Below are 26,626 nucleotides of genomic sequence, written 5' to 3' on the forward strand. Positions count from 1 at the left end.
CAAACATTGTGAATCACACTGTAGTGATTTACATAACAGCATAGCAGGACACGTATCCAACGCGATGAACATAACCCTTTCATTTCAACAATTTACAAACCTATCATTTTCTTCTTTGACAACACAAATTGGTCCAATTGCTCCATGCATGTATGGTCTCTACATGGCGGCACAGAATCTCCGTTGCAGATCTGTTTGATTTACAAGCATCTGAAATGTTAATGAAAACCCATGTGCTATATTTTAGAGGCCAATAAGTCCATCTTTCTGGGATGCACAAGAGATGATCCGCTCTCTAAAAAACAGTGGTTTGGGTTGAACCGTTGGCACTATGGGAACGAGCCATACTTTCTAAATTGAGGAGTTGCCAATACTGTCTAGAGTAATTATCGTCTAGTTAGCAATATCAGTCAATGACGAAGAAATCAACTCTGTGAAAGTTTGTGAATATTTTCTGGACGGAGGTCATGCGTAGTCAAAACAGCACCACACACATCCACACATCCCGCTAACTTTCCAGAATGCATCATTTGCAAACATTGTTTGTAGAGATCTAGTGGTCTTGTTTTGACTTCGTCTAACCTCTTTCCAGACAATTTTTAAACTTTTGCAGAGTTGATCAACAGCTACTGTTTCAGAATAGCTACTAATGTCTTTTATTTACGCATAACAACATATTTCAACAAAGCTGCAATATTGCGTCATCAATCTACGTAAATGACTTTGTCTCTCTCTCCTTGAAATGGTTTCTTTTTCCCTGGTACATGTTATAAGCACATCAATGACATACCTCATTATACTATTGTAGATTTTCAAAGCATTTGATTGAAGGTCAAATCAGTTTTGGACATATGCGTGGTAGCGAAAAAGTTCACAAAATGAACACATTTACGCTTGCCTTGTTCTTTATTTTCCAAAAATCTTTTTGAATGAAAATTGTGATTGAGCGTCAATTATCGTTTTTACTGCAACAACTAGCACTCTATTCCTGACAAGTGTCTACAGCCAGTTGTATTCTACTATTGAATATATTTTTCAATATTTTTGTTCTTTTCATATCAATTGCAAGTTCTTGTCCTACTCTCGAAAGCATGTTGAAACACCTACCATCTAGCTTGTCAGCTCAGCATCTATACGTGAAAAATACAGTTATTGTTTACACTTGAATTCTTGTCTACACAAGATTTAACTTGTCAACAATAGCAATAGTCTGACATGTACAGGCTTTGACAAGAAGTTGACAAGCTGAATACTGAGTATATCAACATGCACGGGGAGTAGAGCAAGAAACTGTAGTTGACATCTAAAAAACAAAAATGTGGAAAAATCATTGAAAGTTATGGCTTCTGGCCCTTTAACAGAGTCACTTCACGTAACTATCCAAAAATAGTTCCAATTGTGTTGAAAAACAACATGGGAAACTGTGGTGGAAGACGTACCTACTGGTTTTGACTGATTACGTGGTTGTGGCTAGAGTTTATCAGAGAGCCGGCGCTGTGGTAGTTTTCATGCGGAAGGGCTGACCTCCGTGGGTAGAAGGTGAAATTAGGGGGGTAGTCCAGGAAGTTGACAATATCCGAGGTGTAGAAGTCAGCAAAGCGTGAAAGCCTTCTGGAGAAATAGGTTGGATTGTGGTAGGTCCGGAAAAGACTGCCGAATCTGGGATTGAATACTTCCTTTGTTGCAATCCTGGGAAAAAAAGCAAATGGAAAATCTATTATTTATTGACGGCTTCATCAGTGTATAAACACAATATTTTGTGTTGGCATACATGACTAGAATATAAAGCATTTTATACAATGGAGTTTGTGTTTAAAGCTCGGAGGATACAATTGCTTTCAAAACTGATTTACGTATTAGTTTTGGGTCAAGATCTTCAATTAAGGAGCCTTGTCTATAAAACTATTTTGGCCAGACCACTCACTTGCACATGTAACAGATTTTTAACCCTTTACGTTCTTTGCCCTCTCTTTAAGTCCATCTTTGTCATACAAGCCATAGAGTTGTATTAGATGGTGGCAGTGGGAAGGTTCATACAGACTTCATTTGCATATTACCCAAAGTACACCTGCCTACTTATTAAACTATTTACTTGCACATGTTTGTCTATCTACCAGTATGTTTCTGTTCAACTGCTTTCCTGTCTGGTTGAAGTGAGCCCTCATGAGTCTTGTTCACAAAAATCTTTAAGATTTCTCTCGTCTTTGAATAATGGCCAGAAACATCTGTCCATAGTCCCAACACTGATGCCAATAGTTTCAAAACATTTCCTTTCACTGAAGAAGACTCTATCATACAAGCCACGAAGTACATGTGATATTGGCACACAGCATGATTAACAGGGATGGCTATTACTTTTTTCCACCTTCCTGTCTGCCTGCCAGTGAGAGCTGCTTACATCTGTCTTTGTGTATTTCAGTCTGTATCGACAAAATATTGGAAAGACATGATTACCTGAGCTGATTCCGTTCTTTCAACCATTCCTGGATAACAGCCTGACACTCCGGAGTATCGTGGATCTGATTATGGAAATAATTAAGAAAAGATACGTGAAACAAAACCATGTCTATTTCGATAACCATGAAATCTATATATAACATGAGTATCTGTCAACCTCCACATCTGAAATGCAAGTAGTATGTGTCAAGTAACCCAGTCATCCCTAATTCTTGTTTTAGGTGTCTAGCTATGGCTTAGAAAACAACAGCTTTAACCAAATGGATGGTTAAGGTAGCAATTTCTGGAAACTGAAAGATTTCAACTTTTGCTAAAAATTCCTCAAGGAAAATTTAAACCATCACCACTAAAATAAACCAAGACAAAAAAACTTTGGTTCTGAGGAAACATAGGACATTAAAATGTTAACTCTATGGAGATTTAAAATTTCTTAGATTTTCATAAAAGTTTAATATAACTTTCAAAAAGAGTCAACAAAAACAGGAAAGTATTTTAGAATATTTGAGAGTCCAAAAACTGTCCCCAAAGGAACATTCTACCCCTCAGGGCTGAGACAGCATCACAAACTATTTGCATGGGAAATCTTGGTACCTGCATGTTTTCTATGAGATTCTGTAGTGCTACCAGCCAGGTCACTGATTCCTTGAATGATGTCGAGTTCATGGTGTTGATTTCATACTGCAGAGATAAAAAAACAGCAAAGAATTATTACTGTAGTATATACAGAACGACAGATAAAAATATGAAAACAGACAAGTCATATTTGAATTGGTTGAATTGGTTGTTCAGTGAATTCAATAACTTGATGCATTGGAATTTTTGTAGTAATGTATTCATTTTCAGAACCTCTACCGCGATGAATTTATTGTATTATGGTTTTTTTTTTTCAATTTCAGGTATAAAGGTCAACTATGACGAAATCCTATAAGAGATGACCTCTGACCTAGCATCAGCTTAGACCAAAAGGTCTGAGCAATGATGACACTCAACTAATAACAACCTCATTCTTGCAAAAAGACAAGAAGTCTGTAAATGGTACCAGTATTAGTTATTGTTTAATGTCACGTTTCAAGACACGGCAGGCCCATGATAAAAGATACAACTCATGCAAAAATTTTGCAACGTTACAATAATTGTCATTTCACTTTTATCTAACTGCCATGGAGCTGAAATAGAATATATCTAAAAGTATTAAAGTCAACTTTGTTGATAAATAGCTTCGGACATGATGCTTGTCTCAATACCACAGGGCTCGAAATTAACATTTTTCACAGGTAGTCCCATTGGGCTACCATTTTCTGAAGTTGGTAGCCCAGTGACAAGGTCTGGTAGCCCATGCATGAATGAAGATTTTTTTTGTAAAGGATATTTTATTTATATCTAGACAATGAAAGATTTATTTTGCGTGATTCTATCCAGGAAGTGAATTTTCTAGTCATTTGACATCAATACCCACAGATCATAGCCCTAGGAGAACGGTATAGCATGTGTAGTGGACAACTTTGACGCCTCAAAATTTGACGATCTATTCACACATACGCAGAGCCTATACGCAAATTTTGATGTTGGCCATGACAACGAATTTTCACTCAGCACGTGTAAACATAACATGGCTAAAAATAAAATTGGCTATGAATTTCAGGATGACAACTTGGTACAGTCATGTTCCTAATACATGTACTTTCGTGGCAATTTCAGCTATATTTCTCCACCATAGTACACTATCATGGGATGATCTCGTACACTTCGGAAAGCGTAATTTGTGGATGGCCCGACAGCTTTTTCTTTGCATTTCCCGAGCCCGTCATCCAAGTGCATCAGTTCAGATAATGATATTTTGTTGAAAGTTTGTCGCAACAAAGTCGACTGCACTGTTGCCTTTTCATTTGCCTAACAAAGTCATAGTTTGGCCTTTCTGTGTCCAACTAGGTTGACTGTATGAGCGTCGCTCATCTCACAGCGATCAGTATCATGTCGCCCACTAAGTAATTTCATGTCTGAGGCTTTGGTAGTCCCTGCGGGCTACCATTTCACGGGTTTTGGTAGCCCCAGGGAAAAGTTGGTAGTCTGTGGACGCGGGACTACCGCTAATTTCGAGCCCTGATACCATGGATTTATTCAATCAAACAAAGGCAATCCTTCGATACTCTGTGAAGTCTAGCTGTGGAACATTGATGAAAAAGACTGGTTGATTAGAGAGCACAAACACAGGCATAATTAAATTTGCATTTCTAGGCCTCTGACCTAGATTAAAACGAGGGGTTACCTTGAAAGACTGGTACCTGGTATCATGCTGGAATAATATTGTAGACATTACATAATGTCTACAAAAACACTAGTGACTGTATGATAGTATACCTCTAGTTCTGGTATCACGGCACCGGTCCTCCAGCCATGTCTGAGGCAGGGGTCGGCAAGGTCACTGTACACATGGTCTCCGAAATACAGGACAGATGAACCCACCCAACCTGTCATCTGATGAAGTTGCTCTAAATTTCCCTACGAATAACAAATAACAAAATATGAACCATTATCTCTATCTGCCAATGCTTTGGTGGTGGGGGGGTACCTAAGATTAATAAATTGTATGATAACAACACCGCAAGTTATTATTCAACAGACATCTTAAGACTATAAACAGTTTCAAGGTACACATAGCCCTCTGATCAACACATTGATGAATATCTCTTCAAAGAGGAACTATCAAATAATATCCGCTTTGCCCCGACTGCATTTTATTGTTTCCAAAAACGCCTATTTTCGATATATTGTATGCATCACCAGGACTAACCAGCACAGGAATATCACAAACATTGCTTTTTGTCAGATGAGTTCGATAGTTCTCCCTTCTCAATGGTATCCATAATTCAGTGTCTAGCTAACAACGGCCAACAAACAAGCAAATGGGCCGGTAGTTCAAGTCTTGTCCTTTTTTCGCTACTCATAATGCACATATCGCTTGTCCAGGATATATCAGCCAGAGTCACAGTCAAGAAGACTTGACACTTGTACAATGTGTGTCTGATTCAAGTTTGTGTTCTAAATAAAAATACCGGCAGCATTCAAGACCCGCCATCACACATTGCACTTGGATAATCTTGGAATTATAAACAGCATTGATATTTCACAAATGTCACACTTGCATCACAATACAACTATGAAACAACATTATGGTAGAATTTGTTTGTTATAAATATGAGGCCGTATGCTAATGATTACAGGGTCAGGAGCTGTAACTGTTGGTGACTTCACCCCATTTTTGTTTTGTATGTCAACTACAGTTTCTTGTTCTACTCCCCAAAGCATGTTGAGATACACAGTATTCAGCTTGTCAACTCTCTCTGTACATGTGTAAACTGCATTGTTATTGTTGACGAGTGAACCCTGATCCTGGCAAGAATTCACATGTAAACAATAAGTCGCTGTGTTGGCACGCTGAAAAGCGCATGCTTCAACATGCTTTGGTTAGTACAGGAACTTGCTGTTGACATACAAAACAAAAAATTGTGAAAAAAAATGACTAAAGTGCAGCTACAGGCCCTTCATAATGACAAGGAACAAAGAGTTCACTCAAAATGATGTTACTTTGCAAAGAATTTATTGATATTTACATGATTCCAAAATCAATTTGACAAAAAGATGACCTCGGACTTTAAATTTGTGTCAAATGCAATCATGGATTCACACGTAACTTGCATGTGTAAATAAACACAACAGAACACTATTATTGTTATCAATAGCATGTATGAACACAGTAAAATATTTTTGCTGATTTCACATGACTGACTGTATTGTGTAAAGTATGTGCACGTTGAATAGTTGCTTCCAGTTACGGCTTGAACGTGAATTATAACAAGAACATGAATCAAATGTATATATCATTTATTTAGATCCTAATTTATCTCAAATAACAAAGACAAAAATGTGTGTATGATGAAATTTCATTGTATAGGTGATTAAACACAGAAAATTCAATTTTATACACCAACATCAATTAGATGAGTGCTGCATTCTCAAAGTGTCAGATAAAATGCGGGTTTCCACTTTTTTTGAGTGATGTGTTTCAAGATTCAGTCATTGACATGCACTTAGTTTTGATTAAACTTTTCTAAATGTATAAAAATATGAGCTGAGAGGTGAATTTGAAGTCACAGTCATACTGAAGGAAGTTTCTCTAAAATAGAGTAAATTTTGCAATGTTGTGCCGGGTTATCAATTCACCATCGATGTTAAAAGTATACAGTCACCTGTAATCTAAATATGCTCATATATGGTCAGGGGGGCGTTCCTTGGTATTCAAAATGCCCATGTGAGGGCGCTGTTTTTAAAAAGCAGCCACCCGCTTAAAATCTGTGATTGGTCAGATTTTCTCTTTCCATGGTAATTGCGGCAAAATTCGAAGACTATAGTGCCTAAGTGTACCTACCTCAAGGTAAATGTCTCCTTTTCGAAACTGAAAAACTCTCTGCCACTGGGAACTTTTGGTATTCTTATTGAAATGACGGAAAGGTCTGTTGTAGATAGAACAGAAGACACAAAATAACAACTGTCAGAAGATTTTCAAGGATATAGAGTCTTGTATATCTCATAGGACAGCCATAAAATTTCACTGTTAGGTGAGAAATTCATCTAACTTTGGCCTTCAAAATCCAAAAGGAATCTTTCAATATACTTTATTCCTGAAAATTTAATTGCGCAGAAAAATTACATTTTTTACCCAAAATCACCTTTACCTTTCTGATTTAGAATTCACGTACTATAGGCCAAAATGAAACATTGCTTTATTGGCCAAACCTGATCATATTGACCACAGCCAAGAGCCTGGAGTGAAGAGCACCCTCTATTGGTGGTTATGGGAAGTAGTAATTTGGAGTACTTCCCCAATAGTTTTTAGCAATCCAACTTTTCCGTAGAACACATTACAACGGGGCCAAATGCAGTAAAAAATATTTGGATCCTGCACCTAAGACCAACAGAATTACTCATTCCATTTTAACATTAACATTATGTACGCTCACGTGTTGACACACGTGAGCATATGTCGCAGCGATGTCTGTCTGTCTGTGTGTCTGTGTGTCTGTCTGTCTGTCTGTGTACTCAATATCTCAAAAACGGCTCATTAGATCAAAATCGAATCTGGTACATAGATTCAGTTTGCAAATGGCAAGAACTGATTAGTTTTTGGTGGGTGTGGCTTGCTTACTTTTTGCTCATTTGCATAATTAATGATTTTAGAAAAAACTGATATATATTGACAACGACTGCACATAATTTGATGAGATTCGCTACAAATGTTGATCACACCAAGGTATATCAGCTTTGAAAGATATTAAGGGGTGACGTGAAAGATAATTACTAATTTGCATGTTTAATGAAATTTCCTAATTAGGAGTATATATCTGAATTTACTCGATCAAAATTGACGAAACTTGGTATGCATATTGAAGATACTATGATTTAACATTATTGAAAGTCATTAAGCATTTTTACTTCATCCAAATCCTAATTTGCATATTTAATGACCTTTTGAAATTAAGGACATATATTTGAAGTTACAAGACCAAAATTGATGAAACTTGCTATGTACATTAAAGATACTATGATAGAACATTATTAAATGTCATTAAGCATTTTTACATCTGCCAATTCCTAATTTGCATATTTTATGAACTTTCCTAATTAGGGGTATTGATCTGAATTGACGAGACCAAAGTTGATGAAACTGGCTATGTACATTAAAGATACTGTGATAGAACATTATTGAAAGTCATTAAGCATTTGAACTTTAGCCAATTCCTTATTTGCATATTTAATGAACTTTCATAATCAGGGATATTTATCTGTATTGACTGGACCAAAGTTGACGAAACTTGCTATGTACATTAAAGATACTAGGATACGACATTATTGAAAGTCATTAAGCATTTTTACTTCATCCAGCTCCTAATTTGCATATTTAATGAATTTTTGAAATTGGGGATATATATTTGAATTTACATGACCAAAATTGATGAAACTTGCTATGTACATTAAAGATACTATTATGTAGGCTAACATTATTGAAAGGCATTAAGCATTTTTGCTTCAGCCAATTCCTAATTTGTGTATTTAATGAACTTTCCTAATTAGGGATATATACTTGGATTTATTTGATCAAAGTTGGCATAACATGCTATGTACATTGATGATTATACAAGAATATACCAATATTGGAAGTTATTTGGCACTTAAGTTTTCATGTCAGCTAATTTATAGTCTGCATATCTAATGAGCTTTCAAAGTTTGGAATACAATATAGTTTGAAGGAATTGACCAAAGGCAATTACACTTGCTATGTAAAGTGGTGATACAATGACAGCAGTCAAAGAAATTAATTATTTTTATTTCAGCTAATTGCATATTTGAATACTTAATGACCTATAGAGTTAATCTGTGGTGAATATTGTTCATTATGCTGATCTTAATTCTTTCAATGAAGTTGCAAACATGTGGCAAAGGTTCAAATTTACACATAACTGCAATATATAATGAAACACGTGAGCATTTACAGTTCATATCTGGTTACATTTGTAATAATAACATATGAATGTACATATAATAACATATGTACATTCACATATTTTTTTTTAAATGTTGAGCACAGTGGATGTTTTGAAATGGTAATAGGAGATTAGAAAAAGAAATGGGTGGCCCTGGTGAATAAGGTAAGCTTACTGTCGATAATAAGGTAGTATACACCTTTAAACTGAAAATGCTAAACTTTTGTTTGCGCTTTCCTCAAGGAAACTTTAAAACCATACTCTGTCATATTCATGAAAAAAAATGAGGAGTCGCAATGAAAATTTTGGTTGTAGATCAAATTAACTGATATTTAAAATCCAATATGACTGCTATATCTATGACAATTCTATGGGGAAAATAAAGTTTGCAATTTTTACAAAATATGAGGTGAAAGCTTCATCTACTCAACAGATTTCACAAAACTCTGCACAAGCAATAGACCAGAAAAGTATTGTAAACATTTGAGTCTGAAAACACTTTCCCAAAGGCACATTTTGCCATAACCTGTGCACCCCCAATTCCCTGTAAACAGGTTTATATTCACCATTGATAACAATGGGTTTTGGCCAAACCATAGTGATGAAAGGGTGGAGGACGTCTTACCTTTGGGTGTCGCTAAAAAAGTGGGGTTTTCTCGCATTTGTCACAATAACATCAAATAAATCTATCCAGTCAGGACCTACGATGTAGTTCATACCTTTTGCTCTGAAAATGATCAGATGCGAATAAAAACTTCATTATCATTCAACAATGAGATTGGAAGTGGTCCAGTTAAATCTGTTCTGCTAATACTACAGACTATAAACACATCAAAATTATTTCTTACAATTTAAAACTTATGCACATATATTTGACGAAAGTATCACACAGACACAATGTTCACTGTAGAGTAGAATTTCAGTAACACAGATTCACATATAAAGACAAGTTAATTTTGTGAGAGGGCTGAAACCATTTGGCATAGCATATACAAACAAAATTTGCTGCATGCAAATTTGGAGAGATTATATGACGTACATCGATCTTACAAAGTATTTGAAAAAGCTGGTGATGAAATATCATGCAGTATCCCTCCTCAAAACTAAACGTTTTAAACTTTTGTTCAAACTTTGCAAACAGACACTTTAAACAACTCATTTATCATTAAGAATAAAAATCTGGGTTCACCTGGCAAAACCTTTCGCCTAAAATTTCCAAATATTCACAATTCAAAATACTCAGTGTTAACTGCATTGTGAATAAATCAAAAAGTTTTGATTTTCATAAGGGGCCGTCGATAATAAAAGCTGACGCACAAGAAACGTAATTCCTTCGTTTTACTTGAAACCCCCTCCCTCCCCCCTCAAAACGAAAGTTCTTATGCGAAATCAATTTTGTATTATGATGCCGTTTCTGACAAACCCACACGCATGATCTCCGATCTGCACGCCCATGAAAATATACCGGAAGGGCACATCAATTAATAAATGTCCACTTTATCACGTTTCACTTTTTAAGACAGCACATTTTAATGTATTTCGCACGTAGGAAAATGTCTCGCGTACATATTTCACATTAAAAAAGCATACAAGTATCTATTTCACATTCATGTCTTTTCATTGTCTTTTCTGTCTCCGTATTTTGTAGTCAATCAGTTCTCGATGAACGCAAAGGTAACATTGCGTTCTCGCTGCGAAGTCGCACTTCGAAAACAATAGAAAATCCTTATGCGATTTTGACGCACACAAAACGAAATGAGCTTTTACCCCCCCCTAAACGAAAGAATTACGTTTTTCGTGTGTCAGCTTTTATGATCGACGGCCTCTAAATGAAGATTGTGAAAACTTTGTTAACTCTACAGGCTTCAAAATTCGTCCACAGCCGCAGAAGATCACGAAAGTATTTTTGAAATTTCAGCATCCAAAAAATTGTTCCATATGCATGTTCTACCTTATAATCAAAGATCTACTGATTATCAATACAGGTTTAAGTGTTCTTGGTTGTGTGAGCTTGATAGTACATTGAAAATTTCACCGGTTGGCAGACAGTTTCAACAAAATATAGAACAATTCAAATCTCATTGTCTACTTTTTTAACCCTTTTATTTGCCAAACTTTCCCTTAGCCAGACAACTTCAAAGGGTACATTTTGTAGGCTGTGAATTACATTGCAAAACCCCAAGACCTGAGAAGGCAGTGTGTGTATGACCCATTTGCCCTGGGACTTGTAATTTTTTTCAATTCTTGTTCCAATACTCACACAAAGTCATATGCACTGTTGGTGATGAGGAACACCTCCTTGCCAATCTCTTTCAGTCTCCGCAGCAATTCAGATACTTTTTGTCCACTCTCTAGATATTTGCCTGCAGACGATATGAAAAGGAAAAAAGCAAAAACATACAGTAGCTAGTTGTGACACTCACTCTACTACACTGGGTGCAAACTCCATTGGTCTGATCTCGTGGTTTCAAGCTGTGTGGATGGTCTATCTCTGCCACTCAGTCTTTTACAGTCTTTATCTCTTAAATTGGCATTTTCTTTTCACTATTTATATTGTGTTTTTTACATCTAATTTTTATGCTAATGGTCAATAAATATGACCCTGAAAATTGAATCTGCAGGCAGATCATGCAAAATTGAGGAAAAAGGATCGTTTCAAGGCACTACCTTTAGAATCTTATGTTTTTGAGCGTTCGCCCTCCAAAGATGTACAGCCACGCTAATTGATAATATTCTAGAGTAGCACGGCACACACCTTTACATATACAGTACACTCAGGTTATGAACTAATCCGTAATCCCTAGCTCCCATTTCTAGAGTAATCAGTGAGGAATCATCATATTTTGGAACTGAAACTTCACTTGGCCATCAAAATGAAAACTGCTCTTCTAATATTTAATTGATTTTGCAAACTCAACACACAGCTGCAAGGACAAATATAGACCATAGGCATAATAACAACATGTGAAAAAGACTCTATGAACAGATAATATCATAACAGAATGATGTTTTATGTTCAGCTTTGCATTGTCCTGTTTTCATCACTCACCAATGGCACTGCCCACAGTTCTGTGCATCTGTCCGGAGTAATGGACAATCTTCACAGCATCCTGGCAAGAAAGAAGACATAGAAAATATTCTCTGATTTATTTCCTTGCAAAGCTGCCTTTTCTGGTATTCTCACTGATATGTAGTTTTCTGTGCAGCCAAATTCACAACAGACTCATCTTGACTGAAGAACTAAAATACTGCAGTTCATATATGCCTTTTGAATGTTTTCAGTTTACCGATTTCACAAAGATTTCTGTATCAACAAACTTTAGGGTCAAGTGGGTGAAATCATGTTCAATAGAGTCATCAAAGCAACAGTAATATTATTACTATGACTTCATCTATTTGTCTTCAGTGACTTTCAATCACTCAGTCTTCGTCTTTTCATAATACTAATTTTTCCATAATTTTACATTTCTACAGGTGTCTTCTACTGTAAATCTGACAAAACTTTTTTTATATCATCCTCTGACTGTATACTTTATCCTTGGAATAACATTTTTCACTCAATTTTTTCTTCTTCTTTTGGCATGTTGCCTATCAAAGAGAGACTGCAGTGAATTCACCAATCATATATAATTCAGTCAGACCATATTTGGACTTGTTCTGCCAACACCTGTTCAGCTGTTGGCCAGCTTTGTTGTACACTCTATCTCCCTCCCCTTTTCAAAGTCCATATGATTTGAGGTAGTATACGCCTCGAAAGTGAAAGACTTAAATGTTTGCTAAAACTTTCCTCAAAGAATATTTCAAGCACTCTCTTTCAAAACCAAGAAATAAAGTAGGGGGTCACAGTGCAAATTTTGGTACCAGAGAAACAAATTACCCAAGATTTTCTGATATTTGATATTCAAATGGCTGCCATCTCTCTTCCTATATTATATTCATTCTGCAGATAAAACACAACTGAAAGCCCAAATATAGGCCATTGGCATCATAATAACGTGTGTAGAAGATTTTACAAACTGATAATGTCATAACGGAATGATGTCTACGTTGACCTTTGCAATGTCTTGTTTTCATCACTCACCAATGGCACTACTTACAGTTCTGTGAATCTGTCCGGAGTAATGGACAATCTATAGGGAACACTAAAATTTTGGATTTCCGAAAAACTGACGTGAACAGTTTTCTTACACCGAGAGCTTTAAAATGAACCCCGACAAGTGGTTGATCAGAAAAGAATTGTAAAAGTTTGAAAGTCTGAATATCTGTCCTCGAGGCACATTCTACCTAAACTACCACCCATCAAATACCCACCTGAAGAAACAACATTTGTGTCAATTCACGAAATACCCCAACTTACAATTGGCATCATTCACTTTGTTTTAACCTTGAATACACAAACTCAATGATTTCAGAGGTGTCATGGGCACACAGAAATAATCAACCAGATTCAACTCGGTCAGAAAGAGAATTAACTTGTTCACCCTACTACCCTGTAAACAGGTCCACAATCACCATTGATAACAATGGCTTTGGGGCAAACCATAGTGGTGAAAGGGGTAAAATGATTCTCACTCACATGAACATCGATGTAGAGATACTCCGGGTCATATGGTATGTTCTTCTCTGTAAAGTACTGCAAGATTCACAATGACAGGATATTATTGGTTGTAATTTTTTTAGTTGATTGCGTTTGTGAGAGATTTGATCCGAAGTGAAGCATATTACATGTGTGTGAGACAATATCAGGATTTGATCCAATGAGAGACAATATCAGGACTTGATCCTATGAGACGCGCAAATGCTTGTGTGACAATGTCAGGATTTGATCCAATGAGAGCATATCACATGTGTGTGACAATATCAGCATTTGATCCAATGAGAAGTATATTACACGTGTGTGAGACAACATCAGAATTAGCTTCAATGAGAAGCATACATGTATTAAATGTGTGACAACATTGGGATTGATCCGATGACAAGCATATGATGCCTGTGTGTGATAATATTACAGATCCAATGAGAAGTATATTACGCGCATGTGAGACAACATCAGAATTAGATTCGATGAGAAGCATACATGCATTAGGATTGATCAATGAAAAGCATCTTACACGTGTGTGTGTGATAATATTACAGATCCAATGAGAAGCATATGACATCAATTTGTGAACTATGAAATGATTTATTATATTTATTCAAGTATTGTCTGACAAGACGTGTGCTCAGTTGACACTTGATGCCACAGACTTATGGTAACAAGCAACTGTTATGGATGGCATCTTTTGGGATTAGAGTTCATAACATTCTGTGACTGTTGAGTCAAGACCGAAGAAGGGTATACACATTCTGCTTTGGTTCTATGCAACAATTCAATTAACATGTGCATTATACCATCCTTTTTACCAAAACTTATATTTTTCCAAAATGCATCTTCAGTCTAAAAACAAAAGTCTGGATAATATATACCCGTATAAACCTTATCCTGAAATCCATTTGACAACTTATTTTTTTATTGTTTGCATTTAGAGAGGCTAAATGATGGAGAATGTAAAATGTGTCACAACAGAAGTGTTTGCCAGATGCTATGACATGTTTAGGTAAGGCATCAGATGAAAATGTTCAAGTTACCATGCTATATTACATTTCAATGACAAATCAAGTACAATTACAAAACTGAACAAGGGTAAGCATGGATACTACATTGACCAATCAGAATTAGCAAATTCAATTTGAAAAGAAAAGTAAAATCATGATTTTTTGCAGATCTGTTAATAGTCAAGTCTCTCACAGTTATTTACATTATGCTTTGCTGCTTTTAAAGAGCAGGGTCGTCAGAACTTCACTTAAAGGTCATACACACTGTAGACGCACACACATGTTACACGACCAGCGTAAACACTGTATCTAGGTATGATCATGGTTGATGAAAATTAAAACATGCTTGTCATAATGTACAACATCAACTTTAAATGTTGCAGCTATATGTTGATGTTCGTATCTAGACATTGTGCATTGTTTGTGAACAAGAAAGTCGCACAGTGGCAGTGCTCTTTCCATGACAGCCTGGGCCTGATAATGATAGATGAAACTAGCAGGAATTACATGCAGGGACATATGGCACACGTATATGATGGTATAAGGTACGACAAATTTTCAAAGTATCTACACTACTGTCCCCACAAAGACTTTCTCTGTGTGGATTCAATAACTTCATTGAAACTGATATGGCTGATGTACATGGCTATGGTAAGTCTGGTGCAAAACTGAATACAGAAACTTAAAAGGAACCACTGACCTCAATGATATTTGCCAGTAACGTCATCTCGGGAATCGAAAACATGTCCATCATCTGTCTTAGATTACCACTCTGCTTATACCGGTAGAAAGAGATGAAGAAAATGAAAATTTGTCTTCGTCAAAGCCACTTATGTTATTTGATGACTACTATGTCTTGACATGTGGTAGATCACATATTGCATCCTTCAAATAATATACATGTATGCACAAGTGGAATAAGAGCAATCTTTTGACTGGATGTTTGTTAGGATGATTGTGCTACAAAAGTCAAAACAGAATTTTGGGAAAGGCATGCGGCAAGATCCAAAATAGTGAATGGTACAGTGTTATTTATACTTGATGTGTTCTAAGCCATGATATGCATGTATAGAGTAACACAAAATATCTGTGCTCTCGCTAGCCTTTCAAAATTGTTAGTTAAATTTACGAATTCGGTTCAAAAAATATTAGTAAGCACAAATTATGTAATGCTGAGCCCTCCAATTTTCAACAAGTTCTTCTGGTACTCAATAAATGATTTTAAGGGGATGGAAATGATGAATGATTTCATGAGAGACAAAGGCAAACGAAAAATTCCTTTTTAGCTTTTTTTGACGATTAACACTCATATTTTGATACGCATTTTCAAAAGATCCATCGCATAACACATTACATCATGGGTCATAAATGCTTGTAACATGAAATTTCTTCCTCGTCTCAATAAAGTGTGTCATTTTGGTCAACTGCCCCATGAATGTTATTCAATTAGTCGATCTTTATTATTATTTTATTTCTCAGCGGTTGCCTCTGTAGCTGCAGTCATTATGCCATGTTCAGCTCTAAAATTCTTTTAAGACAACCACTGATCAGAACATTTGGCAGTCTGCAAATTTAAGTGCGCAAACTGAAACTGGTGATCCTGCTAATGTTTTCACAGAGACAGTCATCGCTGCAGATGATCATCATTTTGTTTTGTCTGGATAAACTTTCGTCGTGCAACTGTGCACAGCATTGTCTCTGGAGCATCAGAGAAAACTATCAGTATTCAAAACATTTGCTGAGACAGTTTCTTGTGAAATATTTTGAAGGAAACCTATTAAAATTGGAAAGTTCACAGAAATATTCAATCTGCATATCGTCAAATGACAAATCTATGACAACTAAAATTCCGGCTAAGATTTCCGGCTCGCTTTAGTGCCTCTATGCAGAGACAAACACTCATTCAACCATGCGCGGTCCGGACTGTAGTTTGACTGTCTTTCAGGCCGACTGTTCTTGATCTCTTCTTGGCGGTTTCATTGTTTCCAATTTTTTCATATCAGTTGCTGTTTTTATCTCTAACTTTCTTTCCCAGCTGAGGATACTGTCCATCTAAAGCATTGTAACTGCCCGCTTCCCTCGATCAACTTCAACCATCCATTTGGAAAGTTGACAGCGTGTGAGTGTTGTGGTGTCTAGAAACTACTGTAACAAGTCATCGTTGATGACACAGTCCCCACTTGTTAATGGGTACTTTGATTACATGTCCTCAGAGAGGATAGAGTCCTCTTCATTAATTAGGTCTGTGATAAAAATACTTTGATACAGATAGCGCTCAATGGCCAAGAATGACCTACATACAAGAAAGACCTACATATGTATGACATAGGTTAATGTCCTTGTACCAACTTTGAATAAAATCGGTTGAGATATGCCTGAGTTTTATGGCTCTGTACATGAAAAAATCGTAACAAACTGGCCACACGGCAGCCATATTGGATCGTATCACATAACAAATTGACATGCATATGTATGACAGTAGTCAATCTCCTTGTACCAACTTTGAATAAATTCGCTTGATACATGTCTGAGTATTATGGCTCTGTACACGAAAACATCGTAATAAAATGGCTGCCTAGCGGCCATATTGGATCGTATCACAAAACAAATAGACGTACATATGTATGACATAGGTCAATGTCCTTGTACCAACTTGGAATAAAATCGGTTGAGATATGCCTGAGTTTTGGCTCTATACATGAAAAAATTGTAATAAAATGGCCGCCTGGCGGCCATATTGGATCGTATCACAAAACAAATCGACATGCATATCTATGACATTGGTCAATGTCCTTGTACCAACTTTGAATAAAATTGGTTGAAACATGTCTGAGTTATGGCTCTGTACATGAAAAAATTGTAATAAAATGGCCGCCTGGCGGCCATATTGGATCGTATCACAAAACAAATTGACATGCATATCTATGACACTGGTCAATGTCCTTGTACCAACTTTGAATAAAATCGGTTGAAACATGTCTGAGTTATGGCTCTGTACATGAAAATATCGTAATAAAATGGCCGCCTGGCGGCCATATTGGATCGTATCACAAAACAAATCGACGTGCATCTGTATGACATATGAAGTAATCCTTGTACCAAGTTTGAATGAAATCGCTCCTTGCATCTCTGAGATATCTGCGTGAACGGACGGACGCACGGACGGACGCACACACGCACGCACGGACGCACGCACGGACATGACCAAACCTATAAGTCCCCCCGGACGGTGTCCGTGGGGACTAATAAATGGCACACCAGTATCTGAGTACAAGACCCGGGGATCTTGAAACCTTTTCGCGCATGCTCATGTTATCACAGGTCAAAGTCCAAAGCTATCACCATGTGTCGATGCGCCGATGATAGGGGCAGAGTAGTTTTTGAAAGACGAGACATGACAGTATTTCCCCGGAATTCATAATCTTAAGCGAAAATCAGGCTTCAAAAATAACAAAATTATTCGTTAATGGCCGAGGGGGCATTAATTTCTTTTCGTAAATTTTCATTTTTGTTCATAATTTACGAACGTTACGAGTGACAGCGAGAGCACAGAATATTAACATAAAATTCAAGTGCAAAAATCAACCACATTTGCCTTATCTTTACACACACAAGCACAAACAATCGCCATAAAACATTTTCCTGTATCAATTGTGTAGTCAGCCAGCGTAAAAAAAAGGTGCCCAAATCAAAGCGACCACACACCACTGTAAAACAGATTATCATGATCATATCACGTCAGTAGAAATCACTATGTTCGTGATGTCTTCCCAGGATGAATCAATGATAATCGTGTATGTGGATATATCATAGGGGATCTCCGAATGGTTTACATGCAGTTTGCTACACTATATGTACATATTACACTTGACACATACATGTACATTACTGATTTTAACAAACTTGACCTGACATAAATAGATGAACATGCTGGTTCAGTAAATGAACACAGACAGCTGAACACTGCCCAAATGGAGTTGCCATCAAAACCTGTACGTGTGGAATGAAGTACAAGTTGGCATGGAATAATTCTACTTTTACACGTTTACCTAGCAACAGGTAATACAGCATTATCACAAAGATATCACTTTTGTACAAAATCAACCTTAACACATGTCACTTTCAGATATTTAATCAGAACACACCGTTCCATGAAATGAATTCATCTGGGCTAGAGGGATGTGTGTGCCATCATACAGAGCCTTCACTTCATCATCTGGAACTGGATGCAAACCTCTGAAAACACAATAGATCATGGGTAAAATTATGTCACATGTTTAGTACTGGTGATGTGCTATGCCCTATGCTATGCCATTTGTTGCCTTTATGAAATATAACGCAGACAAGTTTTTTCACTTCCTGGCAATTTTTTTTCAGATTTTCCCCATAATCTTGATAATGAACTGTCAACAATGAAACGTTATGGCCATTTGGGCCACAATAAAAAAATTACAAATAAATTTTAAAAAGTGTTAAACTGTTGTACAAAAATTTGATGTATGATGTATCCGATTACATGTATTTGGCATTGTGGCCTCAGATGATTTCTACATGTATAAATTCACTGGCATCGCCAAAACTATAATAATAGCAATAATGTACCCATCCAGGCCCATAATGGACACAAGCAAGCTTTGCACTCCACAATTTACTTGGCTATGTCGTGCAAAGTTTCCTTTCGTCTATTATGGGCCAGGAGGGTTATATTATTGCATAAGTATTATGCCTTGTTCATGAGCACAAAGCTATGCCCAGATTTAAAATTCATCTTTTCACAGTTTAAACTGATCCGTTGTTAAGGTACCATGCCGCACGATTTACTCCAAATTGATTGTAAGATTTCACTTATAATCATAAATATCATCATCATTGTAATTCCATGTACCATAACAATGAGATGACAGTATACCAGTACATGTATTTTTCAGTAGATCTCATCACATTTCTGCTGGTACAGTCAAACTCACCTATACACAGTGCCAAGCTGTATGTAGTGAAATGAATCTATCTTCATCAGCAGACCCTGTACATTAAACAGAGATATAACAACACTGGGTTAATATGGAAACCTGTCAATCAGAGCTGATCTGCAAGGTGATACTGGACATCAACCATAGCATTTGATTTTTAACAAGCTTAGTAGTACTGGTATTTTCGTTTGAAATTCCCAAATTATAAAAGGGCTGGTAGCTGTAATTTTGTTTTTTAGTTTTGTTGTGTATGTCAATCACAGTTTCTTGTTCTACTCCCAAAAGTATGTTGAGATACACCGCGTTTTACTTGTAATTTCAGTCTCTACATGTGTAAACTGCATTGTTATTGTTGACAAGGGAGCTCTAGTCTGGACTACAGTTCAAATGTCAACAATATCAGTGAGCTCATGGATGTAAAAAATTTTTTACATCCATGGTGAGCTTTACATGCACGCATGATATGTTGCCAAACTATGGAGTTGGTGTATCCACATGCCTTGGAGAGCAGAACAAGACAAGAAATTGACCTTTTTGATCTAACAATTCTCTGGTGATTAATAAGCTCAGAACCTCCATAAATTGTGCACTAGTTATAGGGGAACATTTTGCAACAGTGTCACCATTGTTTACATAACTATCATGTGACAGGTAATTTGCATAACCTTTCAAAAATCGGTTTTCCTTATGTTTTGTCTCAATTCTTCAAAATATCTGACTCAAACTTTCTGGAATGCAAGCTGTCACAACGCTCTTCCAAAGTGTGTCTCAGATTTTTTATATCTTGCTTAGTTTTTTTGGAGCACAATTTTAAAGAAATCAACTAGGATTAAATTCACCGCTCTGGAAGTTTTTCTGGCATAAAAATTGTTTTAGAAGGTTTAAAAAAAATTCTGAGACACGCTTTGGAAGATCCTTAGGACAGCTTGCACTCACGCAAATTTCAGCCTTATATCTAAAAGCATTGAAACAAAACATAGGGAAACTGATTTTTGAAAGGTTATGCGAAGTACCTGTTACGTGATAGCTATGGAAACAATTGTGACACTATGGTAATCAAAATGTTCCCTTATATCTAGGCTTTCTGAAAATATATCATTTACCGGGGTTCTGAGCTTGTCAACCACTAGAGAATTGTTAGCTTAAAAAGGTCAATTTCTTGTCTTGGAACCTTAACACCTAATATTGACATGAAAAATGTATCAATTGCAGTCTCGCTGAGCAGTCAGTGTTTTCCCAAGAGTAATTCAAGCATAGTGGCCACTACTCTTTGTTTTTGGTAAAACAGTAGAAACTCATTAACATAACAATTAATATTGTTATGAAAATTAGCCTTTATGCTGTCAGGAATTCCTCAGAACAAAAATGGCAGTACATGTATTATGATTGCTGGAAGTGTTTCCGTAGTTTCAAAACTGCATAATTATTACTGCACGTTTTTGTCACTGGCACAGTGTATTTGAGAAGCCTCCCTGTACTAGTGAGAATTTGTCAAATTGATATTCTCCATCTTCATTGGGTCCATCATTTCAGATTTCATGCCTCAATCGTATCAACCAATCTGTAGTCAACTTTTTGCTTTCGGGCTGGTGACTGTTACTCCAACCTACACATGGGCGTACACAAACGTTAACCAACATACAGACAGTAAAATTTGCCGCCTTATATCTCATCGTCATCACTGACCTTTGACACATCAAAGTGAAGACCTCTCACCGCAAAATCTGGTTGATACGGAAGATCTGCAATGTCTTCTGGGTACTGGTGTGTCAGGAAAAAAGTAAAAAAAAGGATTAATTTTCTAAGTTAGGAAAATGTTCAATAAGTCAACATTAGAGACACTGCATGTATGGAAGCCTTTTTTCTCCCCTTTTCTTTCTCTGTCTTTCACAACAGTTTGAATGTCGTTCAGTATTCCTAACTTCTCCTGCCCCCTCCCCCCTCTCTTGGTGCAGCCAACAAAGCAGTTCAAAATGTTCATGTGCAGCTTTTAAGCAGGCAGGCAAATGTAGAAATAACCAGTGAGTGAGGAGAAAAACGTCAATTTTTGCTGTGCAGAGGGAAGAAATACAGGTTTTTTAGAGTGGATGGGGAGAAAGAGAGAAAATTCCTGGCAGTGTGTACCAAAAAATAGCTATAGGTAGAGGGAAGAAAATGCTGTGGTTGAAAGAACTTAGGGAAGATTAAGTGGTGTCAGGAGTGGGAGAGGGCAGTGGGGAGCTTGAATGGCTGTTGGTAGTAGGGAGCAGGCAGGCCACAGATACTGGAGGGCCATGGGCATTATAATTAGTGACAGGGCATGTTTTTACATACATGTACATGTATGCTGGTGGGAGGGTAGACTTGGTACAAGTCTGTGAATTTCTATAAAAAAATCTTTTGTAATAGTTTCTCTTGTGTCTCTCCTATTTCACACAAACCTATTTGGACATTGACAGCCTAGGCCAGGTTTTCCTTGTGATTAATTGAACGCGTAACCTTTGAGTCTGCACAGTAGTGAGTTAGTTTCTGCCGGATTCACTGACTTGAACTTCTTGCACAGTACCGGCGGCTAGATGGACTGTATACACAGTGATGTAAAGCAAACACAAAATGATTGACAACTCTCCCCCGGTTATTCTGGTGTCCATTTCTACATCGAGTACGTTACACGCAGTGTTCTCCCCAGAGCTATTATAGAGTGGTGGCCGCCACTCTATAATTTTTGGTAAACAATAGAAACTCATTACCATAACATTACATTGATTGTTATGCAAATTAGCCGCCACTCTATCAGAAAATCCTGGGGAGATCACTGGTTACACGCTTAGGCAAATGTGGCATAAAGTTTGCACATTGACCACGTTTTAAAACTGATCGGTTGACCATTGCAAATCATGCGAGATTACAAGAGAAAAGTTGTCGGAAGTTATAGTCTGGGAAATTAGAAGCCAAGAAGTTGAACGAAAGAGGACTGATCAGACAGTACAGTATGTAGGTTACATCAGCGACCAGATAGTTGATATGACTTGTGTAGTGGAAGGCTGGTTTGATTGCATTTTCGCTGATGAACAGAGGCTGTGCTGACTTTGGTGGGACTGATCACACTCAACATTTTATCAACAATGCTATGTGAGTTTTATGCACAGTTCTTGGGTGCTCGAGAGGTAACTCCTCCCAACATGCCAAATACGATGATGTCATCTTATGAATATTAGATCAGTAAATACAAACATCATCTCATCAATAATTTATAGCAATGCAGATTGTGCAAAGAAAGCCAAGTCTGTGATTCCGGGAGAAACTCCCCTGTATAGCGTTCACCCCACTCACGCGTTTTACATGAAAACAGACCACAAGTTATCATGTTCACCCCATCCAAACATTCACAAATCACAGACTTGAACCAAGTCTAGTGGGAGGGCAGTTTTGAACAGTTTGACTTTCCCCTTCAAATCATGTGGTTGAGAATATATAAATCAGAATATCAGCTTAACCCTTTCACCCCCAGTTCCCTGTGTACAGGTCCAACTTTACCATAGAAAACAATGGATTTGGGACAAACCATGGTGGTGAAAGGGTTAAGAAACATGTTTAGTGATGACTTTGTAAAATTTACTGAATTTACAAGTTGGCTGCATTTCTCTCTCTCTCTCTCTCTCTCTCTCTCTCTCTCTCTCTGTTTATATACCTTTTTCAATTTGATCAGGACATCTTTTGATAGCTTGTATATAAGATGATGAATCTCATCAGTGTATGTTGCCAAGGTATAGTCATAGTCAAATCCATAGACGTGGATGTCTGCCAGGCTGATCTCATTATTAGCAAACACTGCCCTTGGGTTAATCCACGGGTTGTTCTGTTGTGCTGGAACCAGAATATCAGAGTTCAAGAGAACACTTGTGATTATTTGAATAAGATACATGATCAGTGGACTCCAGAACTTCAAAGTGTACCATCAAAGCAGTTATTAAAGATAACATATTAAAGTTTCATATATATATATATATATATATATATATATATATATATATATATATATATATATATATATATATATATATATATATATATATATATATATATATATATATATATATATATATATATATATATATATATATATATATCAGGCTTTTGCCAAGATCAGGAGTACCTACCAGTACTTTGTTCACCTAGTAGTTTTTAATCATGATGTTATTTCGTTTATTCTTTGTTTTTCAGTATGACATTGAAATGGTATACACAAAGTTACTCTACACTGAACCTCCAAGAGTCTGTGGAAGAGAGTGACCATAAGAACCTTATCATGCACATTACAGAGTAGCATAGACTGAAAGATCTGTCACTCCAGGGTGCTCTGTGAGAGGGGGAGTGCAGACAGCGCCCTCGAGCGACAGATCTTTCAGTCTAAGAGTGGCGCAACGGACAAATTTTACAAACTATACCTATATAAGGAAGTTGTCAAATAAGATGAGTGGGGACTGTGTCCAGATAAGTGGACACAGATACTTGGATTACAAGCTAAACACATTTCGAGGGGGGGGGGGGGGGGATGGGCCTTCGGCTGGTACTCTATCCCCATACTTACAGTGTAGCTCTGTTGACTTACCAGGTCACTAGCCTGGTGCCATTAATGTGAAACGGTTACCGTGCCCACTAATCTTTGCCCTTGCCAATAGTTCCGTTGTTTACCCATGGCCATGTTGTCCAATAATGCGCCAACGGTTACTGTACCCATGCAGTACCGCAACCGTGATCCGCCATATGGACATTTCATTAGTAGAATTGTCTGGTGTCACGTTGATCACTGTAGAACGCTGCCTGCCGAAGGCAAGGCTAGAGTGGCCCTAGTTCCGCGAAAGATGCTGTATGTTCCCGGCGGCGCTATACGGCCTCCCACCGCAGCATCGTACGCAGGAAGGCACGCAGGGGTCCTACTAATTACTGCCCGTCACTGCCCGTCACTGCCCGTCAGGAAATTAGCCTTCCAATTACTGTAATCAGTCGATATTTCAATACCAAAGACCACTACTCTTTGTAAAAACGAACGAAATAATATTCCAAGATCCGAAAAATGTTGATTTTCGAACGAGTAGCAACGCTAATCGTGTGATCGTACATGCATCACCATTGGCCATACATACTGCCCGTCGACGTCCGACCACTGCCCGTCACTGCCGTCGGGAAATTTACCTTTCAACGACTGTAATCAGTTGATATCTCATATCAAAAACATTACTTACTATACAACCAAACAAAATTGTCGTCCCAGACCCCAACAACGTTGATTTGCGAACGAGTGGCAACGCTGATCGTAATCGATGTCCGAACACTGCCTATCATCACTGCCCGTCGAGTAGAGAACTTAGCGCTCCAATATTCACGTTAATTCTGAGACAGGACTCGGGCGTTTGGAGTAAAACAGACTCTTATTTGTAGCTTTCTATTATATAAGTGGTCTTTGGTATTGAAAGATCGACTGATTACAGTACATGGAAGGTTAATTTCCTGACGGGCAGTCGACGGGCAGTGACGGGCAGCGACGGGCAGTAATTAGTAGGACCGGGCACGCAGGGCTTCAAGGCTAGTAGAGCCCGAGGGGGCCCCCAACTCAGGGTCTTAAACATACTCGTGTCATCTCCGCCTGGAGCAATAGTTTTACTAATGCAACATCAATTCTTAAAATTTCGTGTTGAAATTATGCGCAAGTAGTCTGAGTGCCCTGAAAAACAGTTCACAATTGAGACTTGAGAGACTTGAGACTTTAAATATTGACATATTGCGTAACAAAAGCCTACCTTCTTGACACCAGCTTTTTGTTTCGTGATAAATTTTCCAAAGTTCGCTATCGCTGATTTGGTTTCTGCAGTTGTTGTAAAACTTGACACCCGGAGTTGCAAAAACGGTTGTGGCAGGTCCATACGCTGCAAGCAGTCGATTATGAGCGATATTTGATGTACGGCATAAATGTCTGAATGGCAAGTGCAGCTTGTGGAAAGTTTTCATAGAGGCCGCCATTGCGTTTGTTAGCAGATAAACTTGATTCAGCCTCAGCTGACAGTTCGGATTTTCACACGAAGCCGTACCAAATTGAGGGGCACTATGAAGCTATAGTCATTGTTTGAGAGAGTATTATATCAAAATTAATAATAATGAGGTAACAAAAAGGTCCCTTCCTTCATACGTGCATTGCAAGGCAATTCAACAATCCAACATTTGAACTTCAATAAGTGTCTGAATTTTTCTACGCCATGTGATTACCTATTCTCGTAGAGGGCGCTATGATAGCTGAGCACAAACAGAACACGGGACTGGCATTATAATTTTAACGCATTCACAGTTATGGAAGACCGGTCACGACATGCGACCTGCGACCTGCGACTTCAAAACTGCGACCTGCGTCCCGCGAGTTTGAAACATGCGACCTGCGACTTCGGCATTTAGACCTACGTGTAACCTGCGACTTCACAACAGCGACCTGCGTGTTTGTCAAACTGCGACCTGCGACTTCACAACTGCGACATGCGACAACAACACGTAACGTTTCATGGTGTTTTCCTCAGTATTAGATTGGAGGCGTCTTGCGTGAACTTTAATCCTTTGAGCGCCAAAGTCTATTTTTGTCCCCTTTATATAATAAACCCCTGTCAATTTTTCTCCAATTTTTGCAAAAAATTGGGAAAAACCTGTAGCCAATGAAATGTGATGTCGATTTGGTCCAAAATTATCAAAAATTACAGAAAAATCATACAATTGGTAAAATTTTGCACTAAAATTTTGTGGGAGAAAATTACAGCGCTCAAAGGGTAAAACGTGGAAAGGAGATTTAACGTTCAACATCGATCAATTAATAAGCCATTGCTTTCGCTTTGGTAAATCGTTCACCAAGTCTGGCAAAACTCAATTCATGTACACACCAGTTCACTCATTTTCATCTGGAGAGATAATTTTATGACGGAAATGTTGACAGTCCGTGTTAATGCATGGAAAATAATATGCTACGTGATAGGCATTTATATGTTTATATTATAATTTCAAATTATTTTAGATATTCTTCGTCTGCCTTACCTCGCTTCTTTCCTT

The 26,626-nt window shown here is 37.5% G+C and overlaps 1 protein-coding gene across 1 annotated transcript; it reads right to left on the reverse strand.

The window, feature by feature from the left end:
• LOC139118786 (5'-nucleotidase domain-containing protein 3-like) lies at window positions 1-25,553 on the reverse strand. The gene is made up of 16 exons (XM_070682242.1): window positions 25,342-25,553; window positions 23,232-23,407; window positions 21,248-21,322; window positions 19,559-19,614; window positions 18,737-18,827; window positions 15,292-15,363; window positions 13,573-13,629; window positions 12,046-12,106; window positions 11,257-11,359; window positions 9,622-9,723; window positions 6,884-6,968; window positions 4,816-4,956; window positions 3,049-3,135; window positions 2,455-2,519; window positions 1,440-1,689; window positions 1-210 (listed from the first exon to the last, which is right to left on the reverse strand). Exons 1-15 carry the CDS (start codon window positions 25,547-25,549, stop codon window positions 1,440-1,442), a joined length of 1,629 nt encoding a protein of 542 aa, XP_070538343.1. The 5' UTR covers window positions 25,550-25,553; the 3' UTR covers window positions 1-210.
• Between the last annotated feature and the right edge of the window lie 1,073 nt (window positions 25,554-26,626).

Source organism: Ptychodera flava, chromosome 19 (genome assembly GCF_041260155.1).
Source record: "Ptychodera flava strain L36383 chromosome 19, AS_Pfla_20210202, whole genome shotgun sequence".
NCBI lineage: Eukaryota > Metazoa > Hemichordata > Enteropneusta > Ptychoderidae > Ptychodera > Ptychodera flava.

Coding starts and splice junctions, on each gene's coding strand:
- LOC139118786 (XM_070682242.1), bottom strand. CDS start 25,549: ATGAAAACTTTCCACAAGCTGCACTTGCCATTCAGACATTTATGCCGT. Junction 6,969..9,621: donor TTTTTTAGCGACACCCAAAG/GTAAGACGTCCT, acceptor TATCTACAACAG/ACCTTTCCGTCATTTCAATA. Junction 1,690..2,454: donor AAAGAACGGAATCAGCTCAG/GTAATCATGTCT, acceptor TTTTTTTCCCAG/GATTGCAACAAAGGAAGTAT.